At 43.5% G+C, this 21714-nt stretch overlaps 1 protein-coding gene across 2 annotated transcripts; it reads left to right on the top strand.

Annotated features, from left to right (window-relative positions):
- Positions 1-1414: 1414 nt before the first annotated feature.
- LOC112218732 (synembryn-B) lies at positions 1415-15553 on the top strand. 2 transcript variants are annotated; one of them, XM_024379801.2, is made up of 10 exons: positions 1415-1684; positions 2566-2613; positions 2725-3345; positions 5138-5232; positions 8452-8602; positions 8835-8933; positions 9240-9384; positions 9539-9683; positions 9987-10106; positions 14998-15553. In XM_024379801.2, the coding sequence occupies exons 1-10, from the start codon at positions 1601-1603 to the stop codon at positions 15104-15106; spliced, it is 1617 nt and encodes a 538-aa protein (XP_024235569.1). In that variant the 5' UTR covers positions 1415-1600; the 3' UTR covers positions 15107-15553. The 2 variants fall into 2 exon arrangements, with proteins under 2 accessions (XP_024235569.1, XP_024235570.1); XM_024379802.2 differs by having other exon boundaries at positions 1417-1684; positions 8838-8933.
- Positions 15554-21714: the final 6161 nt, after the last annotated feature.

Genomic DNA, 21714 nt, shown 5'->3' with positions numbered 1-21714 from the left:
GGGTAGTCGAAGAGTAGAGTATTGCAGTAATCTAATCTAGAAGTGACAAAAGCATCATTATGCATTTCTGCATCATTTTAGGACAAAAAGATTCAGATTTTTTGCAAAGTTACGAAGATGGAAAAAAGCTGTCCTTGAAATATTCTTGATGTTTGTCAAAAGAATGATCATACTTGCCTGCCTATCCTGAACAACGCAACAATTTATTTATTTATTTTTATATTTTGGCAACTCCATTGCAATTCTCCGGGTCTCGACCCCGACTTTGAATACCACTGCATTAGGGTATGAATGATGTGTGATGCCATTTTTATGACCATGTTATGCCCTTGATTCTGTGATCTACTGACCAGCATTGAAAATGCTTCGAGTGTAGATAGACAAAGACAATTGAACATGCGCTGATCTGATTAGGCCTACAGTGAACATAGATACAGATAACAGGAGACAGGAAATGCAGAAATAATTCATAGATATACATGAGACAAGCGCTGCCTATTTTACATAATGATGACAAGCGCGTGCATAGACCTTTTCATATCAAAGTCTGTGGGCAGTATGGTTAGAAGGGCAAAGAAGACAAGACAAAACCCCATAAAAATAAAAATATAATAATATTGACGCACTTTTAATGTACATCATTGCACGTCTTGAACACCGCGTGCACTCGTTCGATGAGAATATGACGTTTACAGGTGAAATTTGAAACACGAAAGAGGGGTGTAGCTAGCCCATAGAGAATGATAGAGGCCTCTAGTGGCCAAACATTGTGGGCGTCCACCATGCTTCCGCTATTTTAAAGTAGTCAACAGTGTGAGGATTCCTATGGGTTGTAGACTCAATGGTGAGTCATGGGTAATTGCATACATGGAGTGTGTCTGAAAGTGGGAGTGGCAAAAGAAGATGGTGGATCTACCAAATCCACTAATTGGGCAGATTTGTTTCCTCTCAGGAATGTTTTACCTGGCTGATTGGGCTGCAAGGACGAGTTGATTGTTGACAATTGTAGAATGTTAGCAGTCTAACCCTTTTGTTATTAGTAAGCATTTTACGGTAAGGTTGTATTTATTTATTTATATTTAACCTTTATTTAATTTAACTAGGCTTGTCAGTTAAAAACAAATTCTTATTTACAATGACTGCCTACCCCTACCCCAAATAAAATTTGATTTGATTTCCTAAACGTATCCTCATTCTCCTAACCTTCCACTTTAATTTAGCTAAACTGCTGCATTAGTTCTCTTAACCTGTTATGTAAACATTCAGCTGACCGGCAGTGCCCTTGGCTATGGCCGGTCTAACCAATAACTGAGCGCTGATGTTACATTACACCCACCCTTGTTGATCCACCCACTTCTTTTGTAACGCCCACTTTCAGACACAGTCCAAGTATGCATTTAACCATACTTGTCAAAGTCCTACCCATGCTGTCACATACGCTATTGTGGCACAGATATAAACATGAGTCCTCTATATTTCTCTATGAGCTAGCCTAACCGGAGCCAGCTGTGTCAGATGAATAGAGAGAAATAGGGTGTCATTTGTTCAGAGACTTACACTAACATTACAATTATTGAATTGTCATCGAAATATTTGAATAATGGATTTAAACATTATCCTGTTGCAGCTTCAAACTGACAATGAAGAGGACATTGAAAGGCTTTTGTACCAGTACAACGGAGAGGTGGGTGGGATTCTCCTTGCTTTGACGTCTACCCAAACAAAGTCATTAGCTAGCTAATTTAGCTTGCTAGCTAGCCATCTAAAAACATTTACATAATCATAGCTGCGAAAATGAGTACTAAAACGACATGTCTAGCTAGAACTCCCCTCTTTGCATGGAATCAACGAGTTTTAATGCCCATTGTTGTGTTGCAGGAAGTGATTAGCATATTTTCATCATGGCTTGGTTGCTGCTAGTTGGTTGGGTGATGTTGTCCAAAAATGGCAGGGTATCTCTTATTAACCATGTGTGCATGCAATGACAGCATGCTTAACGTTATTTGGTAGCTAGTTAACGTTACAGTTTAATTATATTTTGTGTATCTAGCTCCCATTTAGTAACAGCTATTGCAGCTCTTCCTGCGGTGACTTGAGCTTGGTAGCCAACGCGGTTGGTGGCTGTCACTTATACCCAGAACAGAGGTTGCTGATGGAAGGAGCTATAGGAGGATGGGCTCATTGTAATGGCTGGAATGGAATAAATGGACCAGTATCAAACAAATGGAAACTACTTTAGACTCTGTTCCAATTTATTATATTCCAGCCATTACAAACAGCCCATCCTCTGACCGAGAGTGTCTGATAGGCTATAATTTGCATTACGATCTTATAGGTAATGCACTCCTAGTTCTGATCAGTTTGCACATCTCTAGTTATCAACAACCAGCAGCCTCTTCTGCTTATCTGTTACTGTATTTTAGAAGCAAATTTATTCCAGATAACATTACTGAGAATATGCTACTTTCTTCATGCACTGTTGCATAGATGAAGGTGATAAAACACATTTAGCAAAGGAATATGCATTTGACTTTTGTCTCATTGGGCATTGTTTTGTATTTTCAGAATAATCTCACATTCACCTTTGACCCAAAAGGGGAGGATCTACGAAGTGTAAGTAAACGCTCTTTGCGTTGTCTGATGCTTTACTTTCACTTATAGCCTGATGCTTCTGCTCCTTTGTGTGTTTGATGGTGAACCAACAGTTTCTCTCTCCCTGTACAGAGGCTGTGTCAGGGCCTACTGACTGTGCTGGGGAGGCAGGTTGGGCCCCGCTGTCAGAGTACCTGCCTGGAGACCCTCCGCATTCTGTCCCGAGACAAGCGGGTCCTGGGCCCTGTGGGAACCCGGGAGGGCATGTTGGTCCTGGCCGGGCTGGCCCGGTTGCGGGGGGGAGCGGAAGGGGGTGACAGCCTGCAGAGGGAGGTCCAGATAGAGGAGAAAGAGAGGGTAGTGGTGGAGGCCCTCAAGTGCCTGTGTAACGTGGTGTTCAACAGCACAGCAGCGCAGCAGGTGGGTGCCGACGTGCAGCTTGCACGGGGTCTGTGTGCCCGCCTGCACGCCGCCCGCACTGGGCGCCACGAGGTGGGCCTGTTCTCTCTGCGCCTGCTCTTCCTGCTCTCGGCGCTGCGACCAGACGTCCGGGGGGCACTCCGGAGGGAGCTGTGTGCCCTGGGGCTCCTCAAAGAGGTGCTGGAGTGTACCCTGGATGTACGCTGGGTGGGCCCCTACGAGGTGGCCCCTCTAGACCCCCAGGCCCTGCCCATCCCTGCTGAAGACAATGAGAGGGCCATGGAGGCCCTGAAAGCCCTGTTCAACCTCACGCTGTCTGACACTAGCGACGAGGTGAGTTTACACGGTTACACTCATTCTGTTAAACATTGTTTTTAAAGAGGATATGTACTCGGTGTTTGTAATGTACACTCACCGGACAGTTTATTAGGTCCACGAAAATGGATCACATGGCTTGCTATGTAAAGCAGGCAGACATCGAGGCATTCAGTTACTGTTCGATTAAACATTAGAATGGGCCAAACAAGTGACGTAAGTGACTTTGAGTGTGGTCTGATCGTCGGTCCAGGTGCGGTGGATCCAGTGTCTCAGAAAAGGACGCCCTCTGGGATTTTCACACATGACAGTGTCTAGGGTTTACAGAGAATCCAGTCAGCAGCAGTCCTGTGGGTGAAAACAGCTCGTTGATGAGAGGTTGAAGGAGAATGGGAAGAATCGTGCAAGCTAACAAACCACAAACAGACAAATAACGGTGCAGTACAGTGGTGTGCAGAACGGCATCTTGGAACGCACAACTTGTCGATTCTTGTCACAGATGGGCTATTGCAGCAGATGACCAAACCGTGTTCTACTCCAATTAGCTAAAAACAAGAAGAAGTGGCTCCAGTGGGCACACGATCACCAACACTGGACAATTGAGTGGAAAAACATTGCCTGGTCTGCCGAATACCGGTTCCTGTTGCGTCATGCTGATGGCAGAGTCAGGATTTGGTACAGGCTGTGGAGGTGGCAGTGGTGTTCTGGTGTTGGAATGTTTTCCACGCACACTTTAGGTCCCTTGATACCAATTGAGCAACAAATGTTTCTGACACCTTGTACAATCCATGCCCAAAGAATTCAGGCTGGTCTGTAGGCAAAGGGGGGTCCGAGCCGGTACTAGATGGGTGTACCTAATAAACTGTGTGTGTGTGTGTGTGTATTCAGAGCTCACAGAAGGCAAGACACTGCAGCCATGAGCACAGTGCATGTGTTTAGAGATACTGCATGAACATAAATGCATTGCATCGCTGTGGATGGACACATCTCCTTTACATCTCCCCTGTGAATATTTAGAATTCAGCATTGAAGCCACCAAACTTTGCATGCTTTATCAACCAAAGCATGCAAGGTATCAATAGTTTATCAACAAGACTTGGCTTTGTTGAGTGACTGTTGATGCTAGCTCATGGGAACGGACAGCTTTATCAGCTATCTGACCTCTCTTAAGCCACTTTGGCACCTTCACAACTTTCTCGATTAGCCATGGGGGGCTAGTGAAATTCTTATGTCACTCAGCCCCTTCAGCATTCGCTCAACCTATAGCATCACAGAATGAAGCAGAGGGACACGTCCCCCTGCTAAATCAGGATATGAATCTGTTGGATCTGGTAATGAATGTCTCTGATATGACATACCAATCGTGTCTTTGATAGTTATTTATTTGAGAATAGTTTTCTAATTCAGGCTGGTTAGGAGAGCTGTCTGCTTTAACTGCTAGCTCATATTGTGCTTCAATTTGTCCAAATACATTTTCTCCATGCTTGCCTCTCACCATTGTAGCTGACATCTTGTTGAGTCCCTCCCACTTCAGCGTTAATCAGAATAGCCCTGTGTTCACCTCAAAAGTCTATCCCACATGCTCATTTGCATGGCATGGAAAGCCTGTGAGTCAGGTTTTAGGTCTGACCTCAATCTCCATAGTAAGTCTCTTTCGCTCTTTTTCTTCTTTTTGAGATGACCCCTTCCCACTTCTCCCACAGCAAATTTGATCCTACTTACCCCTACTTGCTTAGACCTTCCCCTCCTTTTGTTTTAACCAGTGAAATGCTTCTGAGGATCATGCTGTTGTACATCCTTCATTTGATAGGATGGTGACCACCAGCTCCGCCTCATCACCGCCATCATGCGCCATCTATTGATGCTAAAGACTCAGGCAGAGGACAAAACAGAGGAAGCACACAGGTTGGAAACCCTTCTGCTCATTGCTCTCCACACAACAGAGCTAAACTGCATCCTTAAAGTATCAAAATATATTAAAGATAGTGGAGTTAGTATCCTTGCCTGTTTTTAAGACTCTGATTGACGACACTGTTTTGTGATCGCTGCAGTTTCTAATCTTCAAATGTATCTAACTTGTCTCTAACTTGTCTTGTGTATTTTGTATTTTTTTTTCTTGTAATATTTTATGTATACACTGCTATTTCCCTGTTTTGCCTTCTTGCCAGGTCGCCCTCACAAAATAGGTTTTTAACCTCCAATGGGTCTTACCTGGTTCACTTCTTATGGGCAGGTGGGACGGTAGTGTCCCACCTGGCCAACATTCGGTGAAATTGCAGAGCACGAACTTCAAACTACATTTCATAAAATCACAAGTGTAATACATCAAAATAAAGCTTAACTTCTTGTTAACCCAGCAGCTGTGTCAAATTTCAAAAAGGCTTTACGGCGAAAGCACACCATGCGACTATCTAAGGACAGCGCCCCGCATACAAAACCATGAAAAACATATTTCAACTAGGCAGGTGCGACACAAAAGTCAGAAATAACGATATAAAAAATGCCTTACCTTTGATCTTCTGTTGGAACTTCAAAAGGTCCCAGTTACATCACAAATGGTCCTTTTGTTCGATAATGTACTTTATATCCAGTCAATAATCCACCCAGTTTCCCTCCATCAAAATGAATCTCAAACGTTACTAATAAACTTTTCCAAACAAGTCAAACAACATTTATAATCAAACCTTAGGTACCCTAATACGTAAATAAACTATACAAATTTAAGACGAAGAATCGTTGTCTTTACCGGATGAAAATACAAAAGAACACGCTCTCATTCACGCACTTGGAAACACTACAGCCGAAATGGGAGCCACCTAGAAAAACTACAATTCATGGCTAATTTTTCCAAAAACCAGCCTGAAACTGGTGGAAGCCCTAGGAACTTCAATCTGGGAGAACTTTGCCTTATATTATAAGTGACAGCCATTGAAAATAGCGGTAGGCTGAAATGTTCTTTTTTTTGGGATGGTTTGTCCTCTGTTTCGCCTGCCATATCAGTTCTGTTATACTCACAGACATTATTTGAACAGTTTTAGAAACTTGTTTGTGTTTTCTATCCAAATCTACCAATTATATGCATATCCTAGCTTCTGGGCCTGAGTAACAGGCAGTTTACTTTGGGCACGCTTTTCATCTGGATGTGAAAATACTGCCCCCTACCCAAGAGGTTTTATTTTGTTTTTATTTTATTTCACCTTTATTTAACCAGGTAGGCTAGTTGAGAACAAGTTCTCATTTGCAACTGCAACCTGGCCAAGATAAAGCATAGCAGTGTGAACAGACAACAACACATAGTTACACATGGAGTAAACAATAAACAAGTCAATAACATAGTAGAAAAAAAATCTATATACATTGTGCAAAAGGCATGAGGAGGTAGGCAATAAATAGGCAATAGGAGTGAATAATAAACATTTAGCAGATTAACACTGGAGTGATAAATGATCAGATGAACATGTGCAAGTAGAGATACTGGTGAGCAGAAAAGTAAATAAAATAAAAACAGTATGGGGATGAGGTAGGTAGATTGGGTGGGCTATATACCGATGGACTATGTACAGCTGCAGCGATCGGTTAGCTGCTCAGATAGCAGATGTTTAAAGTTGGTGAGGGAGATAAGTCTCCAACTTCAGCGATTTAAAAAAAAAATATATATATATATTTTTTTTTTTTAAATTTTAAATGTATTTATTTATTTTTTTGCAATTCGTTCCAGTTGCAGGCAGCAGAGAACTGGAAGGAAAGGTGGCCAAATGAGGTTTTGGCTTTAGGGATGATCAGTGAGATGCACCTGCTGGAGTGGGTGTTGCCATTGTGACCAGTGAACTGAGATAAGGCGGAGCTTTACCTAGCATAGACGTGTAGATGACCTGGAGCCAGTGGGTCTGGCGACGAACATGTAGCGAGGGCCAGCCGACTAGAGCATACAGGTCGCAGTGGTGGGTGGTATAAGGTGCTTTAGTAACACAGTTTGCTGAGTAGAGTATTGGAAGCTATTTTGTAGATGACATCACCGAAGTCGAGGATCGGTAGGATAGTCAGTTTTACCAGGGTAAGTTTTGCGGTGTGAGTGAAGGAGGCTTTGTTGCGAAATAGAAAGCTGACTCTAGATTTGATTACATTAAGTATACATTCATCAGATAGTTCGTGCGAATTAGGCTAATTAATTACCATCCAATGATTACTCTCTGTCGTCAACAGTGACAGAATCCAGTTCATGAGAAAGTATAAACTTTAAACCAAGACTGTTTTTAGAAGAAATGTACGCTGAGTGTACAAAACATTTTAAGAACACCTGCCTAATGTTGGGTTGCAACCCCCCCACCCCCCTTTTGCCCTCAGAACAGCCTCAATTCGTCGGGGCTAGGATACTGCAAGGTGTTGAAAGCGTTCCACATGGATGCTGGCCCATGTTGACTCCAATTCTTCTCACAGTTTTGTCAAGTTGGCTGGCGGTCCTTTGGGTGGTGGACCATTCTTGATACACACAGGAAACTGTTGTGTGTGTGAACCCAGCAGCGTTGCAGTTCTTGACCCAAACCGGTGCACCTGGCACATACTACCAAACCCCGTTCGGCACTTAAATATTTTGTCTTGCCACTTCTCCCTCTGAATGGCACACATACACAATCCATGTCTCAATCATCTCAAGGCTTAAACATCTTTCTTTAACCTGTCTCCTGTTCTTAATCTACATTGATTGAAGTGGATTTATCAAGTAACATCAGTAAGAGCTTTCACCTGGTCAGTCTATGACCTATGTCATGGAAAGAGCAGGTGTTTTTAATGTTTTGTAGACTCCGTGTATATGGCATTGTCTTATCTGTACATCTCGTTGATGGGAATTAATGACAAAGCTTTCTTTAGAAGGATATACGAGAATGTTTGGCTAGATAGTGGCACTGCAGGAGTGTCATGTAGAAGTGATTGATGATACACCCCGTGGCCCTATGGATTCTGTTGTTGTGTCCCTCTGGTCACGGGGGTTTAGCCCATTGTCCAGACTCCAGAGTAGACCTTTAGTACTAGTCTGTTTATACTGAGGAATTAGGTAACCATTTCTTAATGACCATTCATAATAACCAGTACATTAACCACTTTCCTTCCTTCCTTCTCCTCCAGCCACGCAATCAATTTGCTTAGTAACCTGCCTGTGCCTTGTCTGGATGTGCTGATTGATGTGCCCGTCCAGGGGGGCCAGGAGGAGTACAGCGGGAAGAACATGGACGTTGTGCAGGTGCTACTGGACTTCATGGAGAAGAGGATAGACAAGGTAAGAACAGGTGGACCAGATACATTGTTGCCTATTTGAGATTGACTACATTGCGGTCAGCAAATTAAAAGATGTGGAAATTTTGGCCATCCTATTAGTTGCTGGCCACACACCATAGAAATAGAATTGCTTTAATTCCTGAATAATTAGTATTTCTATGAACCACACCACTGCTACAGTGCCTCTGTGGGAATGCTTGTCGTCACACGCCTCATGTGTGCCCCATTCCAAGCAGGGCGCCAACTTCAAAGAGGGGCTGACCCCAGTTCTCAGCCTGCTGACCGAGGGCTCCAGGTACCACAGGGAGATCCGCAGATACATCAAGACACAGGTACTGGAGCTGGAGTGGGAGTGGCCTCGGAACAAACACACTTTCTGTGTATTTTGTCATCTGTCCTGATCCGGACACACAAAGTGATGCCAAATTAAGATCTTTAAAACCTCTTGAGTGGGATATGAAATGCATATTGATGACAGATCTTGGTGACATCTCATTGATATTGTTAAAACATGTCTTCTAACTAAATCCAGCTGTGACACATCATGCGCTGGCCTGATCACTCCGTTCAGAAGTCTAGTGTACTACCGTGTCAGTTTTCATTGTGGCTCAGCCGCCATTGGCTTTGTGTGTTTCCAGGTGCTGCCCCCTCTGAAGGAGGTCAAGGTCCGCCCGGAGATCGGGTCCACCATCAGGAACAAACTGGTGCGTCTCATGACCCACGTGGACATGGGTGTGAAGCAGAGCGCAGCAGAGTTCCTATTTGTCCTCTGCAAAGAGAACGGTGAGAGAGCAAAAGAGGGAGATGGAGCACGCTGTATGAGTTGGTGAAGTTGAGTTTCACACTGAAATGTGTTAATGTCAATGCAACCCTGATGTATAAATCCTACAGCTACTAATGTGTTGTACTGATCCCCTGCCCCCCTCTATTCTTCTAGTGGACAACCTGTTGAAGTACGCAGGGTATGGTAATGCAGCAGGACTCCTGGTGGCTCGAGGCCTGCTGGCAGGGGGGCGAGGAGAGACAAAGTATTCAGATGACGAAGACTCTGACACTGAAGAGTACAAATCGGCTAAACCTTTGTGAGTAGGCAGGAGCTTTAAATATAGGACCATAGACACGCATGAATTGATTTGAATTGCTAAATGTAGGGATGAATTGTTGGGTTGGCTTTATGGTGTGTCGTTAAAGTGACCAGTATATTGATTTACTTTTAACTACAGCATAATCCATAGGGCCAAGGGGTGTATCATCAATCACTTTTACATGACACCCCTTCTGTGATACACTCAATCTAAAACATTCAGGACAGCCTAGCATTGGGTCATAATCACCGAAGTCTTCCCTCTGTCTTATCTGTTCTGTTGTCTCTCTGTCTGTCTCAGCATCAACCCCATCACGGGCCACGTGGAGGAACCCATGCCTAACCCCATAGAAGAGATGACTGAGGAGCAGAAAGAGTACGAGGCCCAGGAACTAGTCAACATGTTCGACAAGTTGTCAAGGTAAGCCAACCACCATACAACCTCATCATGTATGAATGCAACAACAACCGCTATGTTTGCCATAGTAACTCATTGTAACACTCTATGCCAGATGATTAACCTCTGGACCATACAGCTGTGTATCCTGTTTGAATGATCCCCTATGGCTTATTATTTATCCCCCTTAACCTGAACGTCTGCGGTCTTCATTCACACTGACCTTTCCTTAGCGAACAGAACCTAGCGCTAGTCAAAGAATGATGCGGATGAGAGGCTGAGCGACACTGAGTGCGCTCCCTGCCAACCAGTTCATTAGAGAAAGAATCTCCTGCCGTTAGCCCTGGTGCGCAATTAGACCCCGGCCTTAACGCCGCCTTCGTCCCTGCATTCAGCTGGAGTCGATGGAAGCCGTCGGCATGTCGCTGCAGCATCATTACCAGCACGCCATTAATTAGCGTCCTAATTAGACCACACAGTGGGGTCGGCAGCCATCGGCTCCTTTCTACTCCTTTATGTGGCGCTTTGTCAGGGTTTATAATAACATATACGTGTCTACCTCCCTTTATTCAGCTTTCTCATTCAGCCCAGGAGCCAAACATTGTCTGCTAACTGACAGGGGAGTGGGACTGCGACATAGGTACAATTATAGAGGGAGTCATGGGGGTGGAGGGCTGAATACATTTACAGGCACAAGAAAAGCTGACATTGTCATTGTTCAGCCACAGACTGGGGGTTGAGTCGTAATGAGACGCGTGTGCCTGTCTACAAGAGGCAGATTCCTTTCCTCTAAAGCCAGATCCATCCTCCTCTTGTATCTCTATTCTGCTGTGTTTTGGTCAGTGTCAAGGAGACAACGCAAAGAGGGAGAGGTTCATGACAGGGTTTCATCCCAAATGGCACCCTATTCCCTATATAGTGCACTACTTTTGACCAGGGCTAAGACTATATAAGGATTAGGGTGCCATTTGGGATGCACCCATAGTTGCCAGCCACTGCCCTACCTACCCAACATCCCACGATGGGCTCTCAGGAGATGGCTCAGAGCCCCGTAAGAATGTGCTTTCTGTCGCTGCTTAACCGCTCCTACAATTAACACATGCTCGGAGTCTCGCCCCCCTACACACGCACCCTCCCTCATAGTTACATCTGCTGGTCTGTGTCCTCAGTGCAGAGTGGGGAACAGGACAGGATGCACCATGGGTCCTGGATGGCAGGGAGCTTGGCCCCAGTGATTTACTGGACTGTACACACTACCCTCTATAGCGCCTTGCGGTCGGAAGCCAAGCAGTTGCAATACCAAGGGGTGATGCAGCCAGTCAAGATGCTTGCAATAGTGCAGCTGTAGAACTTTGAGGCGTTGTCGTGCCTTCTTCGTGACTGTTAGTTTATATGGACCATGATAATTCCTTAGTGATGTGGACACAGAGGAACTTGATGCTCTCGAACCACACCACTACAGCCCTGTCGTTGTGAATTGGGACGTGCTCGTTCATCTGTTTCTTGTAGTCCACAATCAGCTCCTTTTGTCTTGATGACGTTGAGGGAGAGATTGTTGTCCTGGCACCACCCTGCCAGGTCACTGACCTCCTCCCTATAGGCTGTCTCATCACTGTCGGTGATCATCAGCTAGCTGTTGAACTTTTTGAGGATCTGGGTACCCAACTTTCTTAGTGTGTTTGGATAGTTTGTTGGTGAGGTGGACACCAAGGAACTTGACTCTCGACCCGCTCCACTACCGCGTGTTCGTCCCTCCTTTTCCTGTAGTACATGATCATCTCCTTTGCCTTGCTCATCTTGAGGGAGAGGTTGTTGTCCAGGCACCACACTGCCAGGTCTCTGACCTCCTCCCTATAGTCTGTCTCATCACTGTCGGTGATAATCAGCTAACTTAATTATGGTGTTGGAGTCGTGCGAGGCCACATTCGTGGGTGAACTGGGAGTACGGGGGGGGGGGACTAAGTATCACCCCTGAGGGGCTCCCGTGTTGACGGTCAGCGTGGCGGATGTGTTGTTGCCTACCCTCACCAGCTGGAGCCGGCCAGTCAAAGTCCAGCATCCAGTTGCAGAGGGAGGTGTTCAGTCCCAGGGTCCTGAGCTTACTAATGAACGTGGAGGGCACTATGGTGTTGAATGCTGATCTATAGTCAATGATTAGCATTCTCATGTAGGTGTTCCTCTTAACCAGTTGGGAGTGGATCTGTTGGGGTGGTATGTGAATAGGAGTGGGTCTTGGATGATGGTGTTGTGAGCCATGACCAGCCTTTCAAAGCATTTCATTGCTACAGGGACTATGGTGGTCTGCTTGAAACATGTAGGTATTACAGACGGGTCAGGGAGAGATTTGAAAAAATTTCCTGGTAATCTGTCTGTAAACCCGGTGGCCTCGACTACGGTGCCAGATCAGTCGCCAGGAACAGCTGGTGATCTCAGGCATGGTTCTGTGTTGCTTGCCTCGAAGCGAGCATAGAAGGAATTTATCTTGTCTGGTAGGCTTCCATTTGTAATCCATGATAGTTTGCAGCCCCTTGTCACATCTGACGAGCGTCTGAGCCGGTGTAGAAGTATTCGATCTTAGTCCTATATTGATGTTTTGACTGTTTGGTGGCTCGTCTGAGGTCGTAGAAGAATTTATTATAAGCATCTGGATTAGTGTCCCAATCCTTGAAAGCGGCAGCTCTACCCTTTACCGCATGTAATCCATGGCTTCTGGTGGGGATATGTACGTACGTACGTACGCTCGCTCACTGTGGGGAGGACATTGTCGATGCACTTATTAATGAAGCCGGTGACTAATGTGGTAAACTCCTCAATGTTATCGGATGAATCCTGGAACATATTCCAGTCTGTGCTAGTGAAACAGTCCTGTAGCTTAGCATCCCTTTCATCGGACCACTTCCGTATTGAGTGTGTCACTGGTACTTCCTGTTTGAGTTTTAGCTTGAAGCAGGAATCTGGAGGATAGAGTTATGGACAGATTTGCCAAATGGAGGGCGAGGAAGTGCTTTGTATGCATTTATGTGTGTAAAGTAAAGGTGATCTATTTTTTTTTTTTTTTGCCATTAGTTGCACAGGTGAAATGCTATTAAAACTTAGGTAAGACAGATATCAGTTTCCCTGCGTTAAAATCACTGCTGCCTCTGGACGTGCATTTTCTTGTTTGCATATGGCCCGATACAGCTCGTTGATTGCGATCTTAGTGTCAACATCGGTTTGTGGTGGTAACTAGACAGCTCCAAAAACCTTGGTAAATAGTATGGTCTGCAGTTTATCTTGAGGTATTCTAACTCAGGCAAGCAAAACCTTGAGACTTCATTAAGATTAGAGATTGCACACCAGCTGTTAACAAAGAGACCCACACACCTCCACCCTTAACCGAAGCTGCCGTTTGGTCTGAATGATGCATATAAAAACAGGATATTACAGTTATTCAGGTTCTGTTGATAGGATAGTCTCGAACGGAGCTTGTCCAGTTTGTTCTCTATTGATTGTACGTTCGCCAATAGAATTCTGCAGGAAACCGTCTGAGATGCCGAAGTGTTCTTGGGAACCGTTTGGTTGTGTTACTGTTTTCAGTGTGTCTGTTTTCATGAAGTAGGCTAAACCTCAAAGACAAAAGACATTAGATAACATTTCCTTTGTTCCGTATTCATATCACACAAGCAAAATATTACTTGTCTCACCTCCCTGTTTTACCAAGACTTCTTTGGCAGGGTAGCCTAGTGGTTAGAGCGTTGGATTAGTAACCAGAAGGTTGCAAGTTCAAACCCCCGAGCTGACAAGGTACAAATCTGTCATTCTGCCCCTGAACAGGCAGTTAACCCACTGTTCCTAGGCCGTCATTGAAAATAATAATTTGTTCTTAACTGACTTGCCTTGTAAAATTAAAAAATAGTCTTCCTGAGCTTTACTCTGTTTTTTGGGGGAGGAACCAGGAATGATATGTTCATTTGTGTTTGAATAGTGCAAATGGGGCCTTGGTTTTAAGGCTTTGATTGGCTAATTCTGTGACTGATATCACATCTGAGAGGGAGCTGGTGGCACACAGTGCAGATATAATTGGATTAGGATAAGAGGGCCTGGTGTGGCTTTGAGGAGATCAGACAGAGCACTGATCCTGTAATTAAACTGATCCGCTGAAGAGGGGGGGGGAGGGGAGATGACCAACAAGTGTGAGAGTGTGTGTGTTTTGAGTGAATTAAGGAGGGAAGGGTCATCATCCAGGGTCCTCGAGTGTTGGATGTAAGAGAAAAGAAAGATGTACCACCACCTCAACAATGGGCCTGTTTAGAAAGTGCAGAATACTTAACACAAAGGGTGTTGAGGTTCAAAGCAGCACAGGTGGATTTTGGCAACAGATTGGTCCACCAAATTAAACAAGTGGGCGTTGGACATTCCATTGTGTCATGTGGAAGAGGATGATTCCTGAATCCACACCTGGGACTAAGCATCTGCTGAATGACTAAACATGTATATATTTGTGGAATGTCCCAATTTCCTGTAAGTGTCTTTGTATGGTTCCATAACTTTTGTTTCCGCCATAATTTTAAGAAGACTGGCCTTTACATACAGCAGCAGATTTTTGCTGTATTTGTTATGCAGTAGCTAAGCTCTTCTCAGCCATGAGTGACTAGTCTGTGAGACTGTTTTCTCTGCACTCCCCCTCTGTTGGTTAGAAGTGTAACTATCTGCTCCACAGTGACTATTTGTTTTCTCCTGCAGTGGTTTCCAAACTGTGTTGTGAATATCATATTCTTATGACCCTGCAAATGGACCCTAACATGTTTCTAATCACCATCAAAACACTGTCATGTTCATTTTGAAACCTCAACTACATGTAGTCCCGGCCTGCTACTGTTTTCTTCCGTTTGGTGCCTAGAGAATAGTGTTTAATGTTTGTTTCTGTGCTCCACAGGCAGCAGCTGATTAGGCCCATGGGGGTGAGGCGGGATGGCTCACTGGCGCCCCTAGAGGAGGCTCTGAGACAGCCCACAACTGACAGCTGCAGCTCAGACTCAGACTAGAGCCACTACCACCCCAGACCCCATATACCTATAATAGGCTGTGTCCAACACAGTTCCCATTTCCTCACACCCCTGTCTGTCAGACTGAAGGGGCCTTGCCCCGGCCTTTCCCCATAGGCTGTTCTGTTCTCTAAAGCTGACTTATGCCTGACTTGATACGACACAGGAAAGGACAGGATTAAGGTCGAGCACATGTTCCGACCACACCATTGTTACTACTTAAATGTATTTTTATTTGATGTACCATTTCTCTGCTCAGTGTTCTCAAATTTGATAGAATGGAAGATTAGCTCTTAATCAAATTGTACTGTAATCTGTATAGATGTGAATCACTGAAAGCATGGTAGCCGGGGTGGGGTTTGACCAAATTTGACTTGGATAAGAAATCATTCCTTAGATATAATTATGTAGATTTTGTTCTTTATATGTTTAAAGTGTCAATATTTATAAGGATGAAGTCTTTTTTTTTGTAACATCTAGTGCTATGATGATCAGAGCAGTAGCCACTGGTTTTACATTACCAGTCAAAGGTTTTCATTATTTTTACTATTTTCTACATTGTAGAATAATAGAAGACATCAAAACTATGAAATAACACGGAACATGGAATCATGTAGTAACCGAAATTGTTAACCAAATCAAAATGTATTTGAGATTCTTCAAAGTAGCCACCCTTTGCCTTGATGACAGCTTTGCACACTCTTGGCATTCTCTCAACCAGCTTCACCTGGAATGCTTTTCCAACAGTCTTGAAGGAGTTCCCACATATGCTGAGCACTTGTTGGCTACTTTTCTTTCACTCTGCGGTCCAACTTATCCCAAACCATCTCAATTGGGTTGAGGTCGGGTGATTGTGGAGGCCAGGTCATCAGATGCTGCACTCCATCACTTTCCTTCTGGGTCAAATAGCCCTTACACTTCCAGGCTGTGTGTTTTGCTGGTTAAGTGTGCCTTGAATTCTAAATGAATCACAACGGTGTCACCAGCAAAGACCCCCCACACACACACTATCGCACCCTTTCATCCATGCTTCACGGTGGGAACCACACATGCAGAGATAATCCATTCACCTTCTCTGCATCGCATAAAGACATGGTGGTAGGAACCAAAAATATCAAATTTGTACTCAAAAGACCGATTTCTACCGGTCTAATCTCCGTTGCTCGTGTTTCTTGGCCCAAGCAAGTCTCTTTTTCTTATTGTTGTCCTTTATTAGTGGTTTCTTTGCAGCAATTCGACCATGAAGGCCTGATTCACGCAGTCTCCTCTGAACAGTTGATGTTGAGACGTGTCTGTTGAACTCCTGTGAAGCATTTATTTGGGCTGCAATTTCTGAGGCTGGTAACTCTAATGAACTTATCCTCTGCAGCAGAGGTAACTCTGGGTCTTTTCCTGTGGCGGTCCTCATGAGAGCCAGTTTCGTCATAGTGCTTGATGTTTTTTGCGACTGCACTTGAAGAACTTTCAAAGTTCTTGAAATGTTCTGCATTGACTGACATTGATGTGGTAAAGTAATGATGGACTGTCATTTTCTCTTTCCTTATGAGTTTTTCTTGCCATAATATGGACTTAGCCCTATTTGGTAAAAGACCATCTTCTGTACCCTGTCACAACAATTGATTGGCTCAAACACATTAAGGAAAGAAATTCCACAAATGAACTTTTTAACAAGGCACACCTGTTAATTGAAATGCATTCCTGGTGACTACCTCACAAAGCAGGTTTAGAGAATGCCAAGATTGTGCAAAGCTGTCAAGGCAAATGGTGGCTACATGTTGAAGAATCTAAAATATATTTAGATTTGTACAACACTTTTTTTTTGGTTACTACATGATTCCACATGTGTTATTTCATAGTTCTGATGTCTTCACTATTATTCTACAATGTAGAAAATAGTACAAATGTAGAAAAAGCCTTGAATGAGTAGGTGTGTCCAAAGTTTTGACTGGTACTGTCCATCGGAGTGTCTGAAGTCAATGGAGAGAAATAATGAGATGTATGAAGTCGGACAGTAATTTTGCCACCAGTCTGATTTGTATGCTTCTGAAACAGTCCAGGCAAATGAATTATTTATTATTATTTTATATCAGTAGACATATATCACAGCTGTATACAGTTTATTTTAAACCTGAACTTTGTTGCAATTTCTTCAAGTGTGTAATTTACTTTATAAGCACACTCAAGACCCAAGGAAGAGTCAAAGCTAAAGGGAAAAACTGCAACATATTCCAATTTCCTATGGTGGCCAATTTGGTATTTGGATGGTTTCTACCTTACCCATTGGACTCTTGACATTCAGAAATGTGTGTTAAAATTACTGTTTTCTAAATATTACTTTTCATTTGACAAATTCTGCATGGTGTTAAAATGAATGAATGAATCATACAGATTTTTAACTATTTTGAAGATGCCATTGATTCTATATATGTATAATCTACTGGTGTATATAGATACTGAGTTACATTTCCTTGAATATTATATATTGCTGCATATCAAATAGATGCATAGGCCTTCTGTACAGGTTGAGTTTATAACATTGTTGACCATCTCTCCATTTGAAGAAAATGGGATGGTTGAGGGTATGGTTCTTTGGTTAGTGCACAGTACCGCTATCTCTGTCCCTTAGATTTTATCCTGCAGTCATGGCATGTGTGGAGAGTTTCCTTTAGCTTCCTTTATACCTGGTGCTAACATGTTCTGATTGCATCCACATTTTGATTTGAACTGGATTATCTTTTTCAGTTCAAGAAAACCACATTTTAATGGAAGGGCTATAAATATACAATTTAGTTAAAGGGCATCAGCAAGATTAAAATATGTGATCATCTGGTCCCTATTCCAGTGCCTAGTCCACTGCACTAGCAAGGGGAGGGCACCACTTTATTTTTTTCTTATATATAGCTGTTCAGTCAGTGATTGACTACAAGCATTGCATCAACCAAAGGTTTTGCGCCACCTCATTGACTTTGCGGTCAGGCACCAAATTCCTATCATATGACGTGGTTATCCATGTTAAACACCTATCCAAGCATTGTGAGATCTGGCAGGCATCTGCAATGTAGTCGGGCAAGAATGCCACCAAAGTCAGATTATGGGCTCTTCAATCTGTATTGATCAAGAGTTGAGGCATCTGCATACTAGGTCCGGTTTACCCCTAGCGGAACTCGCCAAGGCGAATTGAGCACCTGTGCCTTGCATATTCCCTTAAAAGACCTTCGCAATCGTAATGTTTGTCCCTCTTGAGACGCCGTAGCCAGTCATATATGCACAAACTGTTTCAGATGAGAAGCATGCAGACGCCTTTACACGCTAGAAATGTAAAGGTAATTTTCGAATGAGCCAACATATGCAGCGTTAACCGTGATTGCAGTCTCCACGAGTGCGGGAACATTGTCTTTAACTTCCACAATACAGATGGACTAGAGCCCTAGAAATGTACTAAGTACATTAATGTCTCATTCCAAAATCATGGAGTTGGTCCCCCCTTTGCTATAACAGCCTCCACTCTTCTGGAAGGCTTTTCACTAGATGTTGGAACATTGCTGCAGGGACTTGCTTCAATTCAGCCACAATAGCATTAGTGAGGTTGGGCACTGATGTTGGGCAATTAGGCCTGGCTTGCAGTCGGCGTTCTAATTCATCCTAAAGGTGTTCGATGGGATTAATGTCAGGGCTCTGAGCAGGCCAGTCAAGTTCTTCCACTCTGATCACAAACCATCTCCGTATGGACCTCACTTTGTGCATTGTCATGCTGAAGCAGGAACGAGCCTTCCCCAAACTGTTGCCACAAAGTTGGTAGCACAGAATCGTCTAGAATGTAATTTAAGATTTCCCTTCACTGGAACTAAGGGGCCAAGCCGAACCATAAAAGACAGACCAGTATTATTCAGCCACCAAACTTCAGTTGGCCCACCCTCCCTCGGGCAGGTAGCGTTCTCCTGGCTTCCGCCAAACCCAGATTCATCACTCCAGAGAACGCGTTTTCACTGCTAGAGTCCAATGACGGTGAGCTTTACACCACTCCAGCCGACATTGCGCATGGTGATCGTAGGCTGCTCGGCCATGGAAACCCATTTCATGAAGCTCCCGACGACCAGTTCTTGTGCTGATGTTGCTTCCAGAGGCAGTTTAACTCAGTTGTGAGTGTTGCAATAGAGGACAAAGGTGCTACAGTACTCTGCGGTCCCGTTCTGTGAGCTTGTGTGGCCTACCACTTAGCGGCTGTTGCTCCTAGATGTTTCCAATTCACAATAACAGCATTTACAGTTGACCGAGGTAGCTCTAGCAGGGCAGACATTTGACACGGACTTAGACTGGTGGCATCCTATGACAGTGCGGTTTTGAAAGTCATGGCTCTTCAGTAAGGCCATTCTACTGACAATGTTTATCTATGGAGATTGCATGGCTCCGTGCTCGATTTTATACACCTGTCAGCAATGTGTGGCTGAAATCCACAAATTTGAAGGGTTGTCCACATACTTTTGTATATATAGTGTATGCTGGGTAGACTGTTAAACAAAAAACGCATTGGGATTTGAACTGGGAACCTTGTGTTGCAACCCACATTTTAACGCCCTCCAATCTACCTATCTGTAAGCCTTTTATTTCACTCTTAAAGATCTGCTCACTGAGCTTTCATCCACCAATCAGTCCCGGCTACCTCCGGAGGTGGTCGGAATGATGATCAATCTGTTTTTTAAAATGTCTATACTGTTCTAAAAATGTGGGCACAATCAGAATGTGGGAAAGGACACCGGACCAATGTTGGCACCAGGTGTAAACAGGGCTCATGAGGAAAGAAAGTGTTTAATTACATAGTTATTCTCACTCTGTAATAATTCAGTTAATGAGAACAGAGATTTGAAAATGGTTTTCCTTGGTAAATGACCACTACTACCTGCTCACTCTAGCTAGAACATAATGAACTTGTAAAATAATTGTAACTATACTCCCTGTCAGTTGTTGCCTGGCTACCCAAACTCCTTTCTGCTGCCAAACACTATGCCATGATCACAGACATTGTTTCTTCTCTGCCTTGAGTCTAGATCTGATGCTGTGTTAAAAAAACAACTGGGAACTCAAATCGCTGACTTCCGAGTGAAAAAACAGTTTGGGGAAGAATTTTTTTTTGAAAGGTCATCCAACTTGGAAACTGGCATCTTCCTAGAGCTCAGACTTTCTGACCTGAAGAACACTGACGTGATTTGACTTGGTGCTTTCAAAACTGGGAACTGAAAAAAAAAACTAAGAGTACCTCCAAGATGTTTTTAGGAGAGAACTTTCGATTTGTCCCAGAAACCGATTGGGTTGGGTCAGCGTGAGAACACACGTGGGTAGAGCAGAGGTTTGAAAATGTGTCATTGGCTTTGCTACTCTGATTGGTTAGAGATGATCCAATCAATAACTTTTTGTACAATACCACTAAAATGTTGTCACTACAAACAACTTCGATGATGGCAGTCTCAGAATGAAGTATTTAGCGGAAGAATTTATGTTGAGTCGTCAGGCAATGTCAGTTGTCCTCCGCACAGAAAAACTATGGAGCACACACACGATCACTTGGGTTCCCGTTTAGAAGGAAAAAAAATATAGATTTAATGTGGCTTTTATATATATTATTAAGCTCTAATGAACACTACTTTTTTTCCATCATAAAACACTACTAGCTAATTAACAATCAACACACGCAATTGTGAACTAAGCACCGAATAAAACTATTAAGAACAAAATAAATAAATGTCAGGCCTCTTTCAAAGTTATTAAATATGAACTATCCTGAATTGTATTTTATGTAAAAATCACAGATATAGACATAAGATAGGACTTTGCATTTTTTGTGGAATACAACACAGAAGACAAAAGGCTAAGTTTAATTTATTATTAAATATGTATTTTTGTACAATTTATAACAATACAGTCCTGTCCATAATAAATCTAACCAAAAGGAATACATGAAGTATACAGTTAAAACCACAAATATGAATTAAGGACAACCCTTATCCTGGCGTTGAAACTTCTGAACCTTTCATGAGGATGATGAAAAAAGGAAACTGCCCTACTAGACCATTCAAAAGTCAAAACATTTAAAAAAGGATCATTTGATCTTTTGTTCTAAAAATACAAGTGCTCAAATGGTCTTTAATTCAAAATGTGAAGTGTTGAATCCCAGAGGGGTACTGCATAGACTGGTGTACAAGTGACCTGTGGAGAACAGTGCAATGAGTTTGTGCAAAATGGAATACTTGCATTAGGCCAACATTGACAGAGCATGGAACCTGTCACTCAGAGCAAACTCTGCATATGTTTCAAATGCGCACATACACAGATATTGGGTCCTTGACTCGTTGAGGGGCAGAGACATTTATGAGTTTTGGATGGAGCCCCCCACTCAGTGGCAGCGGTATCTGAAAACACACACAGCGGGACACTGCAAACTCGGGAGGTCACGTCTCCCATGGTAATTTACCACTGTCCTCTACAAGCTGGGCATAAGCCCAAGTTCCTGCCCTCCTCCCCCAAGCCTGAAAACCCATTTACACCCCACCACCCCATTTAGACAAACCCCCGAATCCTCACTTTGCCGGCCATTTCAGACAACGAGGAGGTTC

This window comes from Oncorhynchus tshawytscha, linkage group LG19 (genome assembly GCF_018296145.1).
Source record: "Oncorhynchus tshawytscha isolate Ot180627B linkage group LG19, Otsh_v2.0, whole genome shotgun sequence".
Lineage (NCBI taxonomy): Eukaryota > Metazoa > Chordata > Actinopteri > Salmoniformes > Salmonidae > Oncorhynchus > Oncorhynchus tshawytscha.
The sequence above is the reverse complement of the archived record's forward strand: the minus strand, read 5'-3'. Positions and strand labels throughout refer to the sequence as shown.

Excerpts from the sequence above, each read along its gene's own strand:
- LOC112218732 (XM_024379801.2), top strand. The coding sequence starts at position 1,601 with ATGGATTTAAACATTATCCTGTTGCAGCTTCAAACTGACAATGAAGAG. Across the intron at positions 3,346-5,137 it reads TGTCTGACACTAGCGACGAG|GATGGTGACCACCAGCTCCG; the intron begins GTGAGTTTACAC and ends TTCATTTGATAG. Across the intron at positions 9,385-9,538 it reads TGTCCTCTGCAAAGAGAACG|TGGACAACCTGTTGAAGTAC; the intron begins GTGAGAGAGCAA and ends CTATTCTTCTAG.